General features: G+C 34.7%; 1 protein-coding gene across 1 annotated transcript; it reads right to left on the bottom strand.

Moving 5' to 3' along the window:
- Nucleotides 1-17,900: 17,900 nt before the first annotated feature.
- LOC132126415 (NTPase KAP family P-loop domain-containing protein 1-like) lies at nt 17,901-21,733 on the bottom strand. Its single transcript, XM_059537663.1, has 5 exons — nt 21,647-21,733; nt 21,212-21,287; nt 20,505-20,639; nt 18,571-20,390; nt 17,901-18,302 (listed from the first exon to the last, which is right to left on the bottom strand). The coding sequence occupies exons 2-5, from the start codon at nt 21,225-21,227 to the stop codon at nt 18,048-18,050; spliced, it is 2,226 nt and encodes a 741-aa protein (XP_059393646.1). The 5' UTR covers nt 21,228-21,287; nt 21,647-21,733; the 3' UTR covers nt 17,901-18,047.
- Between the last annotated feature and the right edge of the window lie 922 nt (nt 21,734-22,655).

Below are 22,655 nucleotides of genomic sequence, written 5' to 3'. Positions count from 1 at the left end.
ACAGTGAGGGTACAATTAAGTACTTTAAGGTACAAATTTCACAAATGTGCCAGCAAAGGAACAAACATGTATCCAGCTGAGTACCAAAAAGTACCTTTCCAACGAAAAAGGGTACACAATGAAATATGCATGGTGAAAGGTACATATATGTACCCTTTGAAAAGGTACATTGTCATATAAAGTAATAGTAAAGGTACAACATTCACAAATGTACCATTAAAGGTCCTATCGTCTTCCCATGGGGTACTTAGAAGTACCTTTTGGGTACACATCCTGTAGGGTACAAAAAAGTAACTTATTCAAGTCAAAGGGTACACTTCCTGTGGGGTACTAAGAAGTACTTTTCAAGTTACAGGGTAAAAAAATCCGCTGGGGATAGAGCCTTTGTCATAATTTGTAAATGTGGTATGCTGAATAATCATCTGCACAGCAAAATCTCCAGTTTTGAAATCCTAGTGTTGGTACTTTTAGAGTAAACTGTTAAAGTTGTGGTGTTGAATTAACACTAGCTAGTGTAAACAGCCCCCTCTGGCGGTATAAATACGCATAGTTACCTTTATTAACACTGTTGAGTGTTATTAGTCACATCCGGGACTCGTGTGCGTGCGCCTGACCCATCTGAAATATTTTTCACAGACGCCATTTTCTTTGCTCGCGATGCAGCGCATATGAGGATGGAAAAACGGCGAAATAAAGTATTTAATCTTATTCATAAAATGTGTTTTATAATATCATATCTTTTTATAACGATATTTATTTGCTGTGTGCGCATAAACTTTTCTCAACGACATTTCATTTCACTCGCGAAGCGGAACAGACGAGGATGTCAGTTATTTTCTATGAGGGAATTCTGAAAGTAAGTTTTTATCGCATTTAAAATATGTATATTGATTTATAGCGATATTTATGTGCTGTTTTCCAAAACTTTTTCTCAAGAGAGATATTTTCTTTCACTCACGATGGGAAGAAGACGGGGAATTTGGTTTTATCAAAGGAAAACACCATAAGTAAATGCCCGTTCACACCAAGAACGATAACTATAAATATAACTATAAAGATAACGATATTAGCGTCCACACCAGCGAACGATATTGTCTGTGTATTCTAAGCGGACGCGCGTCTGCTGCTTAAAATTCTCGAGCTCATTACAGCAGGATTGATTCTGATTGGTTGGCAATGTTTTATCGTTCATCAGGAAAAAAAAATCTTCTGAAAGTGATTCCAACGATATCGTTTCTCTGTGCCTTTATCGTTATAGTTGTGGTGTGGACTCTGCTATTCTTTAATATTGAGAACGATTTTTAGAACTATATCTTTATCGTTATCTTTATAGTTATCGTGCTTGGTGTGAACGGGCCTTAAGTCTTTTACCTCGTTTACATGTATTTTATAAGATAATTTTTTTTACTTTATGATGATATTTAAATGCTGTGCGTGCCTAACGAGCTTAACCGTCTCTCACAGATTTGAACTGCTGTGCAGACGCGGAGGCTGCTCAGAGAAGGGAGAGACCAGAAGTAAGTGAAGCGTTTTACCTCATTTAAAATATATATTTTATAACATTAGATTGATTTATAGGGACATTAATATGTTGTGCACTCGTACACTTTCCTCAGAGAGATATTTTCTTTCACTCGAAGCGGAGGAGTAGGGAAAGTTGGTTTTTAACAAGGAAAACACTGAAAGTAAGTGTTTTATCTGTATGTACTGCATTTACTGTATGTATTTCATAAAATAATATAATGTAATAATGATATTGTTATGCTGTGCGTGCCTACACGATCTGAAACATTTCTCACAGATTAAATTTGATGTCAAATCAAACCCAAATCTAAAATAGCAATATCATTACCGTAAGTTAGTTGTTTCTTGCATGTCTGTCTTGTGACCAAATTTTTTTGATTACATTAAGCATTAATTTAATAAGTTTTCTCATAATTTTGATGTGTCGTATATATATATATATATATATATATATATATATATATATATATATATATATATATATATATATATATATATATATATATGTGTATGTATGTATGTATGTATATGTTTGTTTCATATATTTATATATTTTCATATATATTCATTTGTATATATTTGTAAATAACTTTTTAATAAATGGTACTCAAACTCAATACTGCATGAGTTAAATTGTTCACCATTCAAAGTGAATTTGTGCACTCACAAGACTTGGAGTATAACACATGGGTAGCATGAACTACAAATTAGATATGATTTTTTGGTATGCTTGTACTGTCATTTATTTATGTGCTGTCCCATTTATGTGCATTCATTTGATAGACAGAGCCCCTGCCTTAGCGCATTGAGATCAACATGGAATTCAGGAATCACAACCTATTTTCCAGTAAGACGGACTTCTTTTTACAACCAAAATCCATATTTTTTATTTTTTATAATTATGTTTTTTGATAAAAACATTTGTCGATTTATCTTCTAAAAATGAACTTCATTGGTTACAAATGTATTGCTAAGGTACCAAATTGTCTCTCAAAAGGTACAGTATAAAAGGGTACAACTCTGTACCTATGGCAAGGGTACCATTGCTGTACCTCGGGGGTACCACCCCAGCGATGAGCTATTTGTAACCTCAAAGGTACATATTTGTACCTAAAAGGCACAAACTGTAGGGGTACTTCTTCGTACCCATTAATATGGTACAAGTTTGTTCCCCTTGGCGGTACTGCCCCAGCAACGAGCATTTGTACCTTTTTTTTGTCTTTTTTGTACCTTTATTTCTGAGAGTGTAACAGTAACTTGATTGTACATGGTCTGATCCAATTCATTTATGTTTAAATCTCTGTAACAGCATTTTCAAATGTCTGCAAGTAAATACGCTTACATAAATATAACCGTCAGTACAGAAAGGTCAGCAGTTATATCTCTGCCTGCCTTCTAAAGGGGTGCTTACACTGACAGTGATTAAATTGCTGGAGGTGGCCAAGTATCTGTGCTATTTGTCTGTAGTAGGTGTTTATACTTGAGTGCTGTATCCAGCTGTATCAGGCAGCAGATCATGGTCTGTACAATTACTAGTAATTGTCGCATTAAATATAGCTCATTAAGTTTAGTTCTCTTTGTCTTTGTTGCATCGAATGAAATCAACAAATTTAATTTAAAATGTACTATTTTAGGTTGATTTGCCTTTGCTATTTATGTTCGCAATGAGTTGCTGAACCAATAAATGGATATTTGTTGATTAAAAGTCAAATCAGTTTTTATTTGTTTATTAGATTTTTTTGCAATATATATTGCAATATGTATTGGTTCAAAATGTTTATTTTCTTAGTGTGCAAGGCAACGATAACAGTGTTTTTAAATTTTTTTTATATATATTTTAAAATACTTTTCTCTTGATTTGTCTGATGTTGGATAATAATAAAAAAATAAATAAAAAATAAATAAATTAAATAACTGAAGTGCAGTATACATGTGATTCCACCTTCGAATATGGCCAATTTTTTGTCCATATTTCGAAGTCAACGTCTGTGCCACTTACATTTTTATACTTACATACGCATTAACATGCATTTAAAAGCTGTCTAGGTTGGTAGCTCACTAGTTGTTGGACCAGTTATATGCTCATATCCACAGATGTGTCATTAGTTATAAGGCCCAACAAACCGCATAACATTTTTCTTTGTGTATCATTTTACAGAACCCTCCATGCATGCTTCACATATAAAGAGCATTCCACCATAATTCTGCAGAATGATGACAATTTCAAAAAGCATGAAAAAGCACAGTGATTTAAGTCTTGAATCAAATGGAACAACCTCCCCTGCTATTTCTCAGTAAATTGAGCCATCAATCTAAAGATTTAACTATGATAGGGCAAAGAGGAAGTAAATGAACACCCCCATTACCCTCTTAAATTAATTAATAAAACAAAGGAGAGATGGGTCCCACACAGCATTTAAATTATTCAGAGGATTCCTGCTGCTTTGATTAATGGACCTGCAAGGATGCAGTGTCAGACAGAGGTAATCTCTTTGGTGACACTCCATGTTCAAACATAAGAATTTAAGGTCAGTGGGATGGCGCGAGGGTCATTTGGGTGAGAAGTACAGTATTGATAGCAGAGATGTAAAATTTATTCTGATGGAGGGAAGAATGAGGCTACAGTAGTTCTCACCAGATGTTATAGTTACTATTACACTGTTATAGTTTTTATTAATATATATATTTTTTTAATTAGCTTTTTTTTTAATGTAATTTTAGCTGAAGTTGTAGTATTTATTTATCTATTTATTTATTTATTTTTCTGGCTTAACTGAATAAAACGGAGAATTTCTGTTTCAGCAATTAGCTGATTGATATATATATATATATATATATATATATATACTGTATTTAATTATATATATATACATATATATATATATATATACATACATATATATATATATATACACACACACACACATATATATATACATATATATATATTATATATATATAGTACAGACCAAAAGTATGGACACACCTTCTCATTCAAAGAGTTTTCTTTATTTTCATGACTATGAAAATTGTAGATTTACACTGAAGGCATCAAAACTATGAATTAACACATGTTGAATTATATATGGAATTATATACATAACAAAAAAGTGTGAAACAACTGAATTCTAGGTTATATTCTAGGTTCTTCAAAGTAGCCACCTTTTGCTTTGATTACTGCTTTGCACACTCTGGGCATTCTCTTGATGAGCTTCAAGAGGTAATCACCTGAAATGGTCTTCCAACAGTCTTGAAGGAGTTCCCCGAGAGATGCTTAGCACTTGTTGGCCCTTTTGCCTTTTGTCTGCGGTCCAGCTCACCCCTAAACCATCTCGATTGGGTTCAGGTCCGGTGACTGTGGAGGCCAGGTCATCTGGCGCAGCACCCCATCACTCTCCTTCTTGGTCAAATAGCCCTTGATGCCTTCAGTGTGACTCTACAATTTTCATAGTCATGAAAATAAAGAAAACTCTTTGAATGACAAGGTGTGTCCAAACTTTTTGTCTGTATTGTATATATATATATATATATATATATATAATTAAACTACATTTATATTATGTCATGTTACAAAAATACGGTATATAAAAATTTTTGTCTAGAATATAATTTAGTGTAGGAACATTTAAAAAAAAAAATTCTGACTAGTAGTACTAATGTCATCATTTTAATGCTACATTAAGTTTGAGTTTTAACTGGAATAAAGCCTGTCAAGCAACATATTTGTTATACATGCTGGCAACTTGTTTGCAGTAATTACAATATATTGGCAAAGAATTGTAGCCTGCTCTTTGTTTTTGTTTTTTCCCCTCCTACTTTTCTTTCTTTCTCTTGTTTTTCTCTGAGCATTGGTATGGCAGACAGACTCACTCGAGGGAATTTTTGAAAATAAGGGTAGATAGAAACACATTGTGTGTGTGCGTATGTGTGTATCTGTGTGTAGATGAAGGAACCTGGCAGAGCTGTCTTGCCTACAGCCAACCTGCCTGCAGATCACTGTGGCTGCAGGCTGAATATCTCCCATCACAGTGGCAACCCAAACACCACAGCCTCCTCTCACCTCAACCCTTCCTCCTCCTCTCCCCCACCTCTCTCACAATCTCTCTCTCTCGCTCCCTTATCTGCCTTGTCAGGTCAGTTTCTTCATCGGCTTTCCCTCAGCCTCAATAGCTCAGTGTTGCCAACAAAACAGTTCCCAGAATCGTAGTTTGTCCCTCAGTGTAGAAGTACTGCCACTGAAATCCACCTCACCACTAGACTTCTGCACAACACATAACACTAACCTGTCCTCAACAGACCCACATTACGACAAGCCCATTGTAAAAAAATGAAAAGGGTGTGTTCTTTAAAATTCCACCTGAATCAAATGTTAGTGGTGCCTTCTGTCTGCTGAGATGTGTTAATATGTCTACAAAAATATGGAGAATGGAGAAAGCATTGTCTTGGTTATTTTATAGAAATGAGAGAGTGCTGTCTAAATGCTTTTTTCCAGTTTTGAGGCTAAACTGTTGCGTTTCAGAGAGAAATTAAAATAGCTTGTTACGATTGCATGGCTTCTTAAAATGGGAATGTGATCTTAATTCTGATATTTTTAGCTTCCCAGCTGTTGGTAAGTTACAACACACACACACACACACACACACACACACACACACACACACACACACACACACCATTACAGGAATCATTTACATTTTAAAATATATTCAGAAAGAAAGCTGTTATTTAAAATTGTAATAACATTTCACATTATTACTATCAGAGACGTTGTGCCCATTCAAAACTAAGTGGATTTTGAATGCAGCTTCCAAAAGTAAAAAAAAATAAAAAATAGCTAATAGCTAACTAATATTTTTATATATATGATGCAATCACACCGGTATTATTAGATCATTCAGTGCCGCACAGCATCAGCTGCTAAATTCAAATTGGCACTGGCGCAGAGACAGACGCTCTTGTACAGCACTGCATTATAACCAATCACACACTATTCTGTTGAGCTTATGAATGCAATGGCCAATCAGACACGTTCAGATGAGTCATCACTGAAAGGCGGTGTTTTGTTCACTTGCTCGCTGACCGAATCATCTGGCAAATTCTCTCATCAGAAACAACAAAGTAAAGATGTGTGCACAAATGTAAGATGTTCATTTCAAAGTGTAAACAGCTTGAGTGATTTAAATTAGACTTTTTGAGAGTCCCTGAACTGAATAGACTGAATAAAATTTTATTTGATAATGTACATATTCTGTACTCTCTATAAAATAAAATTGTTATAAGTAACTTACAATATTCTTATTAAATTCAAAATAACAATCTATAAAGGTGAAAAGTGCATTTACTTGGGCTACACATATTTTAGAATTGAGATATTTCCTAATATAGTTTACACATTACAATTACGTAACACATTACAAGTTGCAATATTTTCTTTTTTTTTTTTTACAATTTTATTGGTTAATTCATGTCTGGCTATAATACATTAGATCATTTATTCAACCTGTTGATGTAAATTAATGTATTAATGTAAAGTTTTAAAGTAATGTGAAAATTATTATTATTAATGTACAAACTACGACTTTTCACTTCCACTGGAGTTAATTGATGGACTGGAGTCATGTGGATTACTTTTGGATTATTGTGATGTTTTAATCAGATGTTTGGACTCACATTCTGACAGCACCCATTCACTGCAGAGGATCCATTGGTTGAGCAAGTAATGTAATTCTACATTTCTCCAAATCTATCCTGATGGAGAAACAAACTCTATATTTTATATGGCTTGAGGGAGAATACATTTTCAGTTTATTTAACTTTTTGGGTGAATAATTCCTTTAATAAACTCTGTACAGATTTTTTTTTTCTGATCATTGTACTTCTGCAAGAAAATAAGCATTTTAGTCTTTAATGTGTGCTTGGATATCTCACCTGAAGCTCACCTGAATTTGTTTCAGGTCATTAGTTGCTACATAATGAAGCCTTGAAAGTCACTCTGAATATCTAGCCAGCAGGGCAGCTTGTGTTTGAGACAAACACACTGTGGGCAGTGGTTGTATTTCGAGAGAACAAGGATTTTCAGATCTGTGAATAGCCTACTTTATGCAGCACTCTAAAGCTCTTATGTACCTCATCTTCAGAAGACAGACAAAACCAGTGGGACTCTGCAGCTATAGTCATGAATCTGAAGCACAGGTGTCCCTCAAGGTGTTGTATTTTTATCCTTTATGTGTTTTTATGATGTTCTCTTCTTTGCTTGTTCCTTCTTGACATCTTTAAAACTCCTTCAGTGTATTGTCTTCTCATGGAGGGAGCAAGTCTCTGAAGCAAGAAAACTGGGGCTTGATTGCACCAGCTGTGCGTAATTTAAAGCTTAGCCTAGTTGAGCCATTAGTGGGTATGAAGTTGAAACTTGCAAGCTAGTCCACTAATTCACTTGAAACACAATCGCATGTATAAAAGAAATATTTACAGAAGCGTTCAATCAATTGGAATGAATTTAAAAGCTGATTGAATTACACCAGTGAGCTCATGTTTTGTGTGATAGACTTGAATCCTTTAAACACATTGGGTGATATTTACATTATGAAACCACTGAATGGCTGTTCAGCATGAATGTGTGAAACAACCTCTGTCGCTATTTTAGTAACCAAAAAATAATAATAATATTATATAAAAAATTAAGTAAGAGTAAAACATAATAATACAGAAGATTATTATTATTATTTTAAATTAAAGATATTCTTAAAAGAATTAAAATAATGCATCATGTTTTTTTTTTTTTTACAAAAAAACAAAAAACTGAAGCAGCAGTTTTCAACATTAATACAAAGAAATGTTTCCTGAGCACCAAATCAACATATTAAAATTATTTCTGAATGATCAGTTGACACTGGAGACTGGAGTAATGATGCTGAAAATTTTAATTTTCCGTCACATTAATACATTACATTTTTAAATATATTAAAATAGAATATATATAAAAATAAAACAAACTTTTTTGTTAGTGTTTATTAACCATGCGTTATTATATTTGAATAATTATTATTTGTATACTTAAAATATTTAATAATTGCTTATGTATGTATGGTTTACTATATTTCAACATTATTTATGTATTTATGTTAATAGGTTCAATTGTTTTTTTTTACAATTTACACAGAAATCAAATCACAGTTTACATACAGCTTATGACCTACAAGTTATCAAATTCCACAACTAAAGCAAAGTACAAAGTTATACTTACTAACTAGTGTGAACTTTTTTTTCCAATTTAAGCAAGACCGCACAAACGGTCCTGATACAATAGATTCCGGGAAGATGGACAGATTCATTTGTCCTCATTCTTTGGTGATGGAGGTCTTACTTTTGCATTAGAGTCTCTCCAAACAAGCACTTCACGTCTCACCTACAGTTAATGGCCGGCCATGTTCATTAAGGGAAAAGCACCACCACAGATACCACAACAGCCTTTCATCCGCCTCCAACTCACTGTCTCCATGGCAAAAATGGCCACCATTAATAGCGCGCGTCTCTGAGTAAGATCATCAGTGCTCTTAATGACTGTGAGGCCACAAACTCCTGACACACTCTCAAACACACACCAGGATCCTCTAGCATCAACAGACCTCGCAAAAGTGAAATGGTCAATTAGGATCCTGGCCAGCTAGCTCCATTACAGCCCACCACATGGTCATCACTGGTCATTAAGATACCCATGTCACCAAAAGCCACCAATTAGGCTCTGTTCCAGCAGACCTTGAGATCAGGTTTCAAATGCTAATGCCTGTCTCAATGAGACTTCTTATTTCTCTTAGAGCTATTTAAATGGACTGTACACTGTCTCAGATGAAATATACGTAAATGAGTCACACGCTCACTCAGATGATGAGGAAGGGGATCATGGGTGCTATGATGGCGAGTGTATTAACAGTTGTGTTAAGTAGCTTTAACCCGAACCCGAAAATAAATAAATCTCAAATTAGCTAAGGAGAGAGACGTATGAAGTGTGGTGACATTTTGGCCAAATGAATATCCTTCATCGTTATCACAGGGGCTTAATTAGCAATCTAGACAGGGGAATGAGAGGAATGGAGGATTGCTTTTCATTCCACCTCCTGAAACCAGGATCTGCGTCGTATTTCCTGGAGGTCGGAGTCTTTTGCCTAATCTTTCAGATTAATTCACAGAGGCATTTGAGCCCTTGAGAAAATGAGAAAGAGATATGCGTAACTGGTTCCTGGCCTTGCTGTTTTCCTGCCCCCCCCAAGTAAGCACCCTTGAGCAACGCAGCTCTGGTTGACACCAGAAAGACACCCTGCTCTGTCCTCATGTTCTTCAAGTCTCACCGTATATATGCCATGAATACTAATGTCTTTATAGTCGAGGAACATCTGCCAAGTAAAACTTCAGTGCAAAAAGATTTTCCTGGTAAGAGAGAGAGAGAGAGAGGGAGAAACATTTCATTCACCACCTTCAGCTCTTTTAGAATAATTACATGGTATTTGCTTTAAAACTACATGTGAAGAACTGCTTCCCCTGAATTATTATTAGAAATGTACAAATTATATAAAAGAGCAGCATTTTTTTTAAATAGATTAGTCTGAACATCCTCAACATGTTATAGTGGTCATTGTCTGTGTGAAAATATTGTGTGAAACTTATTTGAGTTGGATACATTGGTAAGGTTCAATTTAATAAAGTTGTATTAATGTTACTTTAATCATGGTAGATTATTTATTTATTTTTTAAATAGTATCTTATGCTTTCCAAGGCTACACATAGTTGTTTAGAGATATTGATTGTGTAATACTATTTGTATTTAAAGTAACTTTGAAATATTCTTATGATTATTTGATGAATGGAAAGTTCAAAAGAACAGCATTTATTTGAAATAGAAATATTCTGCAACATAATAAATATCAACAGTTTTTTTATTTTTATTAAATCCTCGAAGTAAAGTTTCTTTCTTTCTTTCTTTCTTTCTTTCTTTCTTTCTTTCTTTCTTTCTTTATTTCTTTCATAATTTTTCATATCTAATGCATTAACTTGTCTTAACACACTGAAAGTTATTCAAAAGTGTCACCAATAAGCACCCCCGGTTTCAGAAACTTAAATCTAGTCTCTGACTAAAATGTATTAGTCAGACTGTTTTAACTGAAAGAAGTTTGCACTGACATGTCTAAAAATGTTTGGTCTCAAGATGCACACCATTCACACCAACCAATGAATGTTATTATAATAACATTCATTAACAATAAATCATTCATGGTAATAAACCATTAATGTGCTTGATAATGTTTACTTATAAATGTGATAAACATTAACTAATAATTAACATTTAATGTACACTTTAAATGCTAACAAATGCCATTTAACTTCTAATTTATATAATCATTCAAATCTTGATTTTAACAGATGCTATACAATGATTAAATGTGTTTATTAATGCACAACACTTTTGCTGCTGTAGAGGTGTGATACAGTTAGGGACAGGTTTGGTGGTATGGGTAGGTTTAAGTTTGGGGGTCAACAAGTGTATAGGGGTCAATTTGATTACTATAAGGGAACACAATTAAATCTGTTTATATTGCATTGTTTTGATAAATGAAGTATTTACTTGAAAATGTGTTGTTGTTTTTCTCCACCTCCTGTAGATGTATGACTCAAGGAATATTCTAATGATACACAGTATTATACTAATATAAGTGTTGAGATGATAAACGTACTACGTACTACAAAAGCATGAACAAATTATTAATAATGTGAAAACAGGGTGAATTCTGGTCATTTGGGAAAATTTTTGCCACCAAAATGACTACTCATGAAGGTACTAATGATAAGTAAATATTTATAAACATTTACAATTGAAGAATTTTTCCACTTTCAAATGGGTACTGCAAAAACATTAACAAATTATTAATAAATAAATTAAGATGTGCAAATAGTAAAAGTCAACACAACAAACAAAGGCCAAATATATGACCTTTACAGACTGTGATTATGAGCTAATGAATCTATTAACATGACTGGTTTGTGAAGTGCCTATAAGCTATATTTTCACAACATCTGTAAATGTAAAAATTTTCATTAGCTAATTTGTTAACTGAAGTTCAGTGACATTTGTAAGCATTTAAGAGTACATTAACAATCAAGCTTGCAAATATTTAACAATTTCTGTAAAAAAAAAATCATTTGTAGATTTTTTAAATGCATTGGAAGTTTAATGAAATTTGTAAACTTCAACTAATTACCCGTTAAGCATTATATAAAGATTAATAATGATTTATTACTAAAAGTTATTATAAAATGTTACTACGTGTCCTAATTTAACTATGGCCTAATCTAATAAAATAAAATGGAAACAATTGATATTTATAAATTAATTTCTTTCAACTGTTCCTTCAGATGCCATTTTTATTCTTTCAACTGCCCAATTACACATGCAGGATTGTGGAATATAATAAGCAATGAAGGATACACATGTACTCCCTTCAAAACTCAAACAGATGAAGGTATGTTAGTTGACAGCATGCGACATAAACATTGTTTTCAGTCCTGCTTTGTTGCCATATATAATGCTTTGAGAATGGCATTTTTTGCACATTTCCTATAAGAGCATCATAGGTGTTTTTTGCACTGAAAATACTTTTAGGTTGTTTATTTGATTGTGGTGTTTTCTTTCATTCGCTGCAAGCCCAACCAGCAATTGCACATAATTGACATGTTGAAAAATAAAAACACTATTTTAATTCAGTCACACACAATCAGTGCTTTGAGTTAAAGGTAAGACATACCATGTAGTTTTATATTCAGGATCTTGTCATTTGGTTTAATGTTTGAAATCTTCTGTAGCAAAAATACATCACCAAGCCTTATTTTGTATGTTAAATTAAGTAATTTCACTGTTGAGTATAGTAGCCTGAGAAGCAGCTTTTAGGAGCAACATAGCAAACACACATAATCACACATTTTGGCACTGATAACTGTCATCTACAGTATTAAAGTACTGAAGGAGTAAATGCTCTTGCTATCTTTATAACGGATCTTTTCTTCAACATTTATAATATCTGCCAATATGTGCTCTGTGTCCTGCAGGAAAGGCTTCTCTTGACTTAAGTGGAAGTGAGAGACTACTCTTGCTTTCTGAAGTACGGACAAGCATCACGAGAATGGAGCTAAATTTGAGTTTGATGGGATAACAGGCTCGTTAACGTGAGATAATAAAACCATAACCTGCAGCTAACGATGCCAATGACTTACAGTGATGAGGTCATTCTTGCTAATTTGGGTCAATGTGTAAGATGTTCATATCTGCTTTCAGTTTAATTGTGCAAAATAGAAAAAAGAAATAATAATAAAATCAGTAATTGACAGTGAAATTATGATTAGTAAATTAAAGGTTAAGGTGTGCCTTTAAAGGGTTCTCTTCAACTTAGCAAAAAAAAAAAAATGTGTTTAAGTCAGATGATGAGTAAATCCTCTAAGAAACTACTAATATTAATAATTACATTTATGTATTATTTTAATTTAATTTCCACTTATTTAAAATGTTTATTTGTGTAAAGTAGTTTTTAGTTTTTAAAGTATAATTATATTAGTATATTAATAACATATTATATATATATTATAATTATTCCTTTTGTTTTCATTGCTGTTTGCACATAATGTTTTTCTGTTCTGACACACAGGACAAATTCTGTTAAACCTTTATAGCATTGAATGAAGTGATTCTGATTCAGGTTTCTGCAGCAAGACACTAAACAATTCTGTGTAATGGCATTGTGGTTCTCTTGTGTAGGAGACAAACAGCCACCCACACAATGCATTTACACAAACACAAATATCCACCTGTGCACGCGCTGACATTAATTTCACAGTACACAATGTGCCAATCATGAAGCCATTGTTTCCACTCATTGATGAGAGCTGCAGGCGATGGCGATCATTTCTAAACAGACGATCAGGCACCTATCAGTCTCTCCATTTTGTGTGGCTGCAGATGCTAGGTGTCAACACGCAACAGGAAGCGTAAACAGTATCTCTGTTATTTTGAGAATTATCTTGAGGTTCCCCTCCTCCACGTGTCAGTCAACACTCCAATTACAAACTGCTCCATATACCTCTCATCTGTCAGACATATCTGATTGGCTTATTTGCTTGGGTGGCTGGCTGTACTAAAGCTCAAAGAACAACCCCTGACTGAATATCATATCTAAAATTACACCTCCCTCAGCCTACGCACAACAGATGTAAAAGCTTTATTTTGTAAGCACACCTTTTTAGTTTTGCCGTCCTAATTAAAAAGTTTTAAACATGTTGGAAATTCATTAATCATCTTTTTTGATCTAGAATATTTTATTATCACTTTTTAGCTTCTTGTACAACTATTGCTTGGTTGGGCTTCATTAAAGCTGTTATTCTTGTATTCCCAGGCTGTTAACTGAATAATCAAGCCATCACAGCCTTGAAGAGTGTAAATTTCAGGGTTAAAAAATGGAAGCTGTGCTCATGCTTCTACAGTAGATTGTATTCACAAGAGCTAATCTGAGAAATTATTCCAGTGTGTGGCTTCTCCAATGTGTGTTTTTATCGGAAACCACAAATGAACCTTTAATCACTAGGTGTTGTCTTTTGAGACATTAGCGACTGTACTTTCTTTTTCTATTTTAAGTGTAAAGACTCCTGCTCCTGATAACGCCTGATGACATGTGGATAAAAGCAGAAGAATTCAAGGTTTGTATTCAAAAAAAAATAAAATAAAAAAATAAAAAATAAAAATTGTTCACCTAAAGTTATTTTCTCAGTTATTGTCAGACTCTGTTCCATGTCTTGTGTTATGTTTTCCACTCCAATGTGCTCCAGTTTGATCATTATGCCCTTATTTGTTTTATCCTGTCTGTATTTAGTTCATTTGACTCCAGCTGTGTTTAATTAGTTATTGTGCATTTAGAGTTATGTTTCTCACAAAAATGTATTGTTTTTCTTCAGTAGAAAAATGAAATATATTTTATAGTACTTACAGTGCTTTTTTATAATTTTTATAGCTTCTGTGGTCACTATGTTGTATGGAAAAGAGCTGAAGGATTTTTACAAAATATTGCATGAGAAAAATAACCTCATATGGAATTGGAACAGCATGAAACAGGGTGAATCATTTTTTAATTTTACCTTTTAAATGTTCTGTACAATAAGATCGATCAGGACTGTGAACTTGGGAATGGTTGTTTACTGCTATTTCTGTTTAGAGATTTGACAGACGACACTTACACTATCTCTACCAGAATAGAGATATTACCCATATTGAATTTGTGTCAGCCACAAGTGGCTTATTAACTGCGAATATCCATCAGTAAAGTCAGTACAGCTGTGAATGTTTTATTACATTTCAGCCAGTTAGAAATGTGATCTATAATTTCACACTAGCCCAAATTAAGCCGTTCATCCAAGGTCAATGCGCCACGGCATGTTTGGTGTTGGGATTTCCTACATCGCAAAATCCATTTAACTTTAAAAACCTTGTTTGAGCTACAGCTATGATTATGTTGAATGGCTGCCTCTCCTCTGTTTCTCCCCGTCGATCTGTTCATGGAGTTTAATGTTCATCTACCGGTTTAGCTTGGTTTGCTCTGAGAGCGATGTCTCTGTTAGCTGAGCTGCTGCGTTTGTCGACCTTGGCCTTCGGAGAGAAATTGCAAATGCCAAGGAAATACTTCCTCATTAGTTTTACCCTTAGCCTACAGCCTTCACGGCAGGAGACATGATATAATCAGAGCTTGCATGAGGCTCTGCTGTCTAGCCTTTCACTATATAGCTAAAGTCCACCATCAAAAGCAATTCCCCTTATTTATAGGGTTTTCACCATGTGGACCACACAGAATCAAGAGGGAGAATCCCTATTAAATTAGCTGACATGAGGGGATCCCATTTTATTTCAGTAAAACACTCTTTATAGCTCTAAAAACCACATGTAAATTGATGCTCTTGTTGTATCAATAGTCATAAAACCATATTCTATGTGCCTGACTAACTCACTACACTTGTGGTGTGAGTTGGCGGTTTACTATCCATCTCTACGTGTCAGATTCCATAATCACTGCCATGGCTTGTTGTTTGTCCTGCCGGCACAGGCACAATGCACATCTCATTCATCCTGATATAAAATATTCTTTATGTTATTGTTAGTTACAGAAATTACCACTCAACTACATGTTACGTGAGCATTTTTCCCAAGCATTTTCATCACAAATGCACATTATGTGCTTAATGGCCCCTGCAGACCAGGACAGCAGCCTTAAAGGAAAACTGCTGCATGATGCAGTATTGTATTTGAAGGCTTTTCTTTGTGTTCATCTAAATGTTATCCTATGCACACTCAGCAGAACTTGTTGTTTTCATTTTCCATGTAAAGAATCCATCGATACAATTTTATTTTAAAATCACATCGCCATGTATTGTGTAGCTATTTCCTCTGCTTACACCACGGATGCTTTCCTGCATTGATTCTGAATAAGATGGTTAAGAATATCCCCCAAACACCCCCCCACCATTCCTGGACCATTAAATTCCCTTAATATGTCTGCATGATATTGATTTCATATGAACCCCCACTTTGATATTCATAATTTCAGAGTCATATTTCAGTCCAGCACACCAGCCGACCTCTCTTTGTCGATTTGGTTTGTCTTGACTGTACTTGAGAAGAAGATTCAATAAAAGCAACTGCCCTCCTTAAAATAGTGACTTGTGAATGTACAAAAGCATGACTGAATAAGGCTGATACTTGTACCATCGATGCACGACAATTTTTTTCTTCAAAAATTGTAGACTATAAAGGAATGATCTTAAAAGTTTTTTTCCTCATTCAGATTGTACAATGATCGATGTGTCTGTTGATTCCCATTTTCTGTTTTCTTTGTTTGCATTTATTTTGTTTTGTTGAATAAAAAAAAAGAAAAAAAGTTGATCACAAAAAAAATAAAAAAAATAAAAGCAACCATAATAACTGCATTCAGCATCACATTCAGCATATATATATATATATATATATATATATATATAGTGGCACAAGTTTGACAGTCATAACTAAATATACTTTATATACAGTATTTACATATCTCTCCAAAAGTACCATTATGTGTTGTATTTTTTCATGTTTTCTAGGATGTTGTTTCATGTGGCTTGCACAGTGGTGCATATTTGACTATTATAACTTATAATTCAAACTTTTGCATTAGTGTTATGTTCCGCCACAGATCCGTGGGAGGTCGTCGCTGAGCTGCATGGGAGATATATATTTTCTCTGCTTTTTCAGAAGCCCCATTCCCACAGAACATAAAGTAAAACTCAGTGACAGGCAGTGCGATTAAAAAAACATCTGCACGCTGTCATTCAGTCCTATATTAAAGTTTTATAGAAAGTAAAACTAAAGTGTCAAAGTACAGATTCTGAACACTGCCAAAGTTTTTGTATTGAAAAACTCAGAGTGATATAATGAAACCGGAAACTTCGGAGTGGGGAATTTCATGGAAAATGGTTCACGTGCAACATGGCATACTGTAGTATTTCCTTAGTTTAGATTAAAGGAATACGAGGTTGTTTGACTGTTGCACAATGTTCATGTGGATTTTGTAGATGTTTTATGTTTTGTGGCAATGCTTTATTGCCCTTGTGTTATATGTTTCAACTTTGTATGAGATGGACCTTTGGTGGCCATAAACATTTTATGTGTATAGATATGAACCTTCTACAAATGACCTCTGAGATATTTTTCTAAATATATCGTGCTGTTTCATTTTTAGGCTTTATGTCTCCCTCAATATTTTTATTCTGAAAAAAAATAAAATAATTCCATCTCTTTATTTGACGGGCATGTTTATGTAACCAGTTTTGTTGCAACAAAACCTTATAATTTACAAAAACTAAATTTGGCTTTGTAAAGTCCACTGCCTTATGATATGATTATGATTCTCTTTCCTTCACAGATCGGATCGATGGTCTGACAGTATTAACCTTATGAATGGTGTTATCATTAGACCTGCTGTGTCTTAGGTGTGAATGTGTGGGAAATAAGTGTACCTAGACAAGCTGAACAGTTTTTTTTTGTTTTTAGAGAAGATTGGTTGCACAGTCCTATAAGGTTTGTAGTATCAGTCAATAGATGGAATCAATACATTAATCAAGATTAAGAAAGCTATTATTTACATATGTTTGAACTCCGGTGCTCAAAAGGTTATTTTATTTAGAATCATTGGAAAAAGCCTCTTAATGGTTAAAATAAACAAACCTTCTTATTCCCATTATAAATAATGCATGTTAAAAAATGTGATCTTTTTGAAGACTTAAAGTTTTCTGCACAACAAAGCTAAATTGTGTCATCATCTGAGTACTCTGATTTACTGGTGTCCATTTACAGTCTTGCTGTAAAGGAATTCTATTTTGTAGGAATGCAGTATTGTTTCCTGAAACATTCTTAGTCTATTGAAAGCATACACATGAGGAAAAATGCACTGATGCAAACTTCAAGGTCACTTATACTGCTTACTGGCCATTGCCAGATCCACCACTCCAGGGTTTGTGGTGTTTGGAAGAGTTTTTGCCTGAGCTGGCTGACTAGAAGGTATGACCCCAAGGAAATGAATTTTAAAAGATGTCCATTCACCCAGAGTCATTTCCAGGACTTCTCTGAGGTCTTTGGGGTCGCTGAAGAGAATCGTTCTGCCATCTATGAAATTTTCCTTTATCGTTTCAAGATATTTCTCTGGGAATCTCAGGTTTGACAGCTAAAAGAAAGAAATGCACATACAGTATTTCAAAATGCACATATAAATACAAACATTTGAATTTTTGATCAAATAAATGCATCCTTGGTGAGACTAAGAGATTTTAAAAATCTTATACCAACCCAAAATTATTGAATGGTGGTCGTATAAATAAACAAACAAACAAACAAACACATACACACACAGATACACACACATTGCTGTGAAAATATTGCTATGCTGAAACTAACAGCAGCTTTGATTTTTTTTCTTAAAAAAGATTACAAACCTCTTGACAAATATCTTCTGTTTTCATGTTCATTACAGTTCGTGATGAGAGGGACTGTAAGGCATTTCTCCCTGCTCTCTTGAGGCTGCGGCTCCCACGGATCCTGGCCAGCTCATTCTTGATGGAGTAGTTTAAGTTCACTGTGCAAAGCTTAAACTTCTCCAGATCCTCTACAGTGAATTTGAAGTGGTTCTTTAGGAAAATCTCAAACAGCTCAGGGTCCCCGTCTCTGTCCAGAAAGTTCTTCACTGCATATCCAGTGAAGTAGAGCTCCAGACTGTTATAATTGAACACATCCCATAATTTCCTGGTATTATCAACAGCACAAATTATTCCATCTATCTCATCACTCTGTTGGTCATCTTCAACACATTGAAGAATCCAACTTAATCTGCAAGGCCAACGGTCCACCAAAACCACCCACGCAGCAATTTTCTCTGGAGATGGAGGCTCCAATTTTCGGGTCTCCATAATCATAATAGTTACTCGAATGGAGTTAATTACTCGTCTCATTGACATGGTGTCTCCAGATATGTAAGCTGGAAGTTTGCTTTTATCTCTTGAGGTGATGCAGGAAAATGCAGACTCAGTCAACTTATCCACTTCTTCAAGATTAAGTTCTGCTGCAGCAAAGGTTTCAACATTTCCTTTTTTTGGAATCAAAGGGATGGCTTGTTCTTCTTCAGCCTCACTGCCCTTTACAGAATACTCATTTTCAAGAGAGAATGATGTACTTGGATCTCCTAGAGCAGATGTCTCTTCAAAAGGAATATTTTCAGAGATCTCAGACTGACCACGGACAATGTTTTCAAAAACACTGGACTTTGATGCATTAGATAGGGGAGGCACAGTGAAGGGCAGTGTGATTATACGATCTAGAAAGTCATGCGCAGAATCTCTTTTGCTTAGACAGTCTTCTGCCTGTTGAACCTGACTAACCAGGACTTCTGGATCTACAGCAAGAACAGAAATGAAGGGACTCTCTTCATCAGATAGGAGAATGTTGATAGCATCCAAAACGCCTACGATTTTCTTCGGTGTGCAACGATCCAAGTTGGTGATCTCCAACACCACCCTGACCCTCCTCCTTTCAAAGATCTCCATGAAGTGAATGAAGCAGCACAGCAGTCTCATCTCCAACCGGACTTCATGCATTAGTCCCAGCTGCTGACTTACCTTCTTGTTGTCCAGCCCTTGTCTAATTTTAAGGTCTTGCTTGAAAATAAGGTTCTTCAACAACAATAATATGAATCTTAGAGCTCCAACCGCAGGAACACCAAGTACAGCGATGGCGAAACCTTCCAGTGCACCATAATTGCTGGACTCCTCAACCTTTTCTCCTTCTAAGTGTTCCTTCAGCTGAGGAAATCCAAACATGATGAGAGGAACCAGAATAAGGATTGAACCAATGAATCCTGAAAGTATTAGCGCCCAAATTGGGACGCAGGCCAACTTTTTGGACCTCCAGTTCTTTGGAATATCCTCAATCTTCTTCTTCCCTGCATCTTTGTCTTCGTCATGTTGGACGATTCGGAAGAGGCCCAGCTGGAGTTTACCAAAGCTGTTCTGAATAGCCTTGCTCAACTGCATTACCAGTCCCGCCCAGAGAAGGTCACTGCCTGCAAAATGCCATGCGCTGAACCTCACAAACATAAAACGAATGTTCTTCATATTCCGGTTCTGCTCTGTCCACACAGGCCGGTAGAAGAGGAGCCGCAAGATCAGAGAAAGCATGGCAGAAATAGAGGGAGTAATTGAGCGAGGCTTTGGTTCCTTAGTGTACTTCTCTTCTCTTCGTTTGGCCTCTTGATTCATATAAACTTAAAAAAAAAATAAAGAGATAAAGTGAAAGAAATGTCAAAATCTCCAAGACTTTTGGAGGACATCTGGGAGGCTCAATCATTAAAAATAGTTTGACAGGTGTGCACACTTACCCTCAATGTTCTTGAGGACCATGTTGATCCTGCTGTGACATTCTGAATACAAACCCACCGTCACAGGAGAAGAGACCTTTGTGAGGGTTTTTGATAATGCATAAGCATACACATTATCTGAAGGGATATCGGTCACTGGAAATGAAACACAGTTAGCTGTCATATTTTCTTTTGTAGATTTTTCTGTAACTCTCAATTTGAGATTTCATAACACATATTTATGTTATCTTTACTGAAACACAATGATTTATGCCTTTACTAACCACGAGGAATAATTATGCATAACGTACTTTTGGCCAGTATTTATTTTCAGGGTGAAGTCTACATATTCATCTATTTGTTTTTAGTCATAATAACACAATGATGTTGACGTGGGTGAAACAGGTCGGATAAATGTAGATAAGACAAATGACTAAATACAGTGCAATAAATGTGCAGATGACAATTTTTCATGGGTTTATCTGAAAGGTCAAAGTCCCTGTTTCATTCAAACAAAGAATGAATAATGGATTCAAAGTTAATAGATGGAGGACTCTCAGATAATGCTGTAAAACTGAATGTAAATAATGTAGTCATTATTTTATGCCACTAGCATATTTTTATTTGTTTTGTCTCTATTTTGTTTATGGACTTAATGAACTTTAAGAATTGTCAAGTATGACTTTAGTTTTGAGTTTGTAGTTCCTTTTGTATTGTGTGTACCATACCCTTTTCGATTGCCATCAGTCCTCTATTAACAAAACACAAAACTGTGTTTCATTCACCACTCTCCTGAAAATAAAACTAAAATACAAGCAATTACATTTAAAAAATGTTTTCCATTACATATGTTGATATGCATGAACACTAATTTATAATAGCAAAATGTATGAAATAAATAATGAAGCAATACATTTCTTCTTCCAATTCAGCTACGCATGCAATGCCAATTTAGTATGAGATTACCAAAAATGAAAAGCATTCCAAGACATATGGCAAATGCATACCAATGCGCATACTGACAGCAACATATTAAATTAGAATATACATAAAATATACCTCTTTTAGCAGTTTGTGTTGCACTTTTGAAATGAAGCCACCACAGAAATCTTTTTGAATCCCTCACTATGAAAAATATGATCATGAGGAATGGAATGTCTCACCTTCTCCAAGCAGAATTAGCAAGCAATCCTTCAGACACAGTTTACAGCATAATTTCTATTACACTAATATTCATTCTCCATTTTCAGAAGAAAACTGCTTTTGCTTTACCAGATGTGGTATAGAAGAGTGAGAAACTGGAAGAGAGAACTGGTGTGTAAACATTAACTGAGGAGTTGTAGATGAACTTTGAGCTAAATCTTAAATTTGGTGCTGTGCGTGATAGATAGCTGCAATATAATTTATAACAGATTTTTATGTATTTATTACTGCATGTATTAGTGATTCAGTCATACAAGTTCACTTAAGTAAATAAAAAATAAAAAAAATGGATCACTATTGTGCCATGATCCCAGTCTGATTCTGTTCCTGTTTCTGTTGTTTTGTTCAGTTCCTGTTTCCATGTCTGCCCTCCTGGCTTGTGCTAATATTTATTGAAATTTGAACTATTCTGAAATGTTATTTTCGCGAACATGGATTCTAAACTTTCACAATGAATGCTACTCTTATTTACAGTAGCAGGCTTCAAAAGGATGGAAGCCAGAGCTTGGAGCCAGTTGATAGAACTATCATTTGTTATTTCATGTTGATGATGTATTTTATTTTTACATGTACTCTATAAAGATTTATGTACCTTGCAAACCTGAACATTTTGTTGTGACATTTGGTTTGAATTCTGCTTCAAAACTTGCTAACATATGTAACGGGTATATTATTTTGAAAGGAGATTATATATATATTTTTGTTTAGGGGACTTTTATTTAGGCGAGTGGTCTACTTTTTGCGCTTGCTGTGAATGCAGCGGAGGGAGACGAAGAAGAGCGCGTGTTATGAGTGTGTGACTGACACAGAAGAGAGTGCAGTGTCGCGTTTGTGAAGCTTGTTCGATAAAGTTGTTTCAATTAAAGATTATCGAGGCTTAAGTGGAATAAAGGATGACAGCACCAAGTGAAAGTGTGAACAGTGACCCACGTTTGATTTCGCAGAAGACAGTTTCGTTCCAGTGGTATG

This window comes from Carassius carassius, chromosome 44 (genome assembly GCF_963082965.1).
Source record: "Carassius carassius chromosome 44, fCarCar2.1, whole genome shotgun sequence".
Taxonomy (NCBI): Eukaryota; Metazoa; Chordata; class Actinopteri; order Cypriniformes; family Cyprinidae; genus Carassius; species Carassius carassius.
Note: the sequence above shows the minus strand (reverse complement) of the source record. Positions and strands in the feature narration are given on the sequence as shown.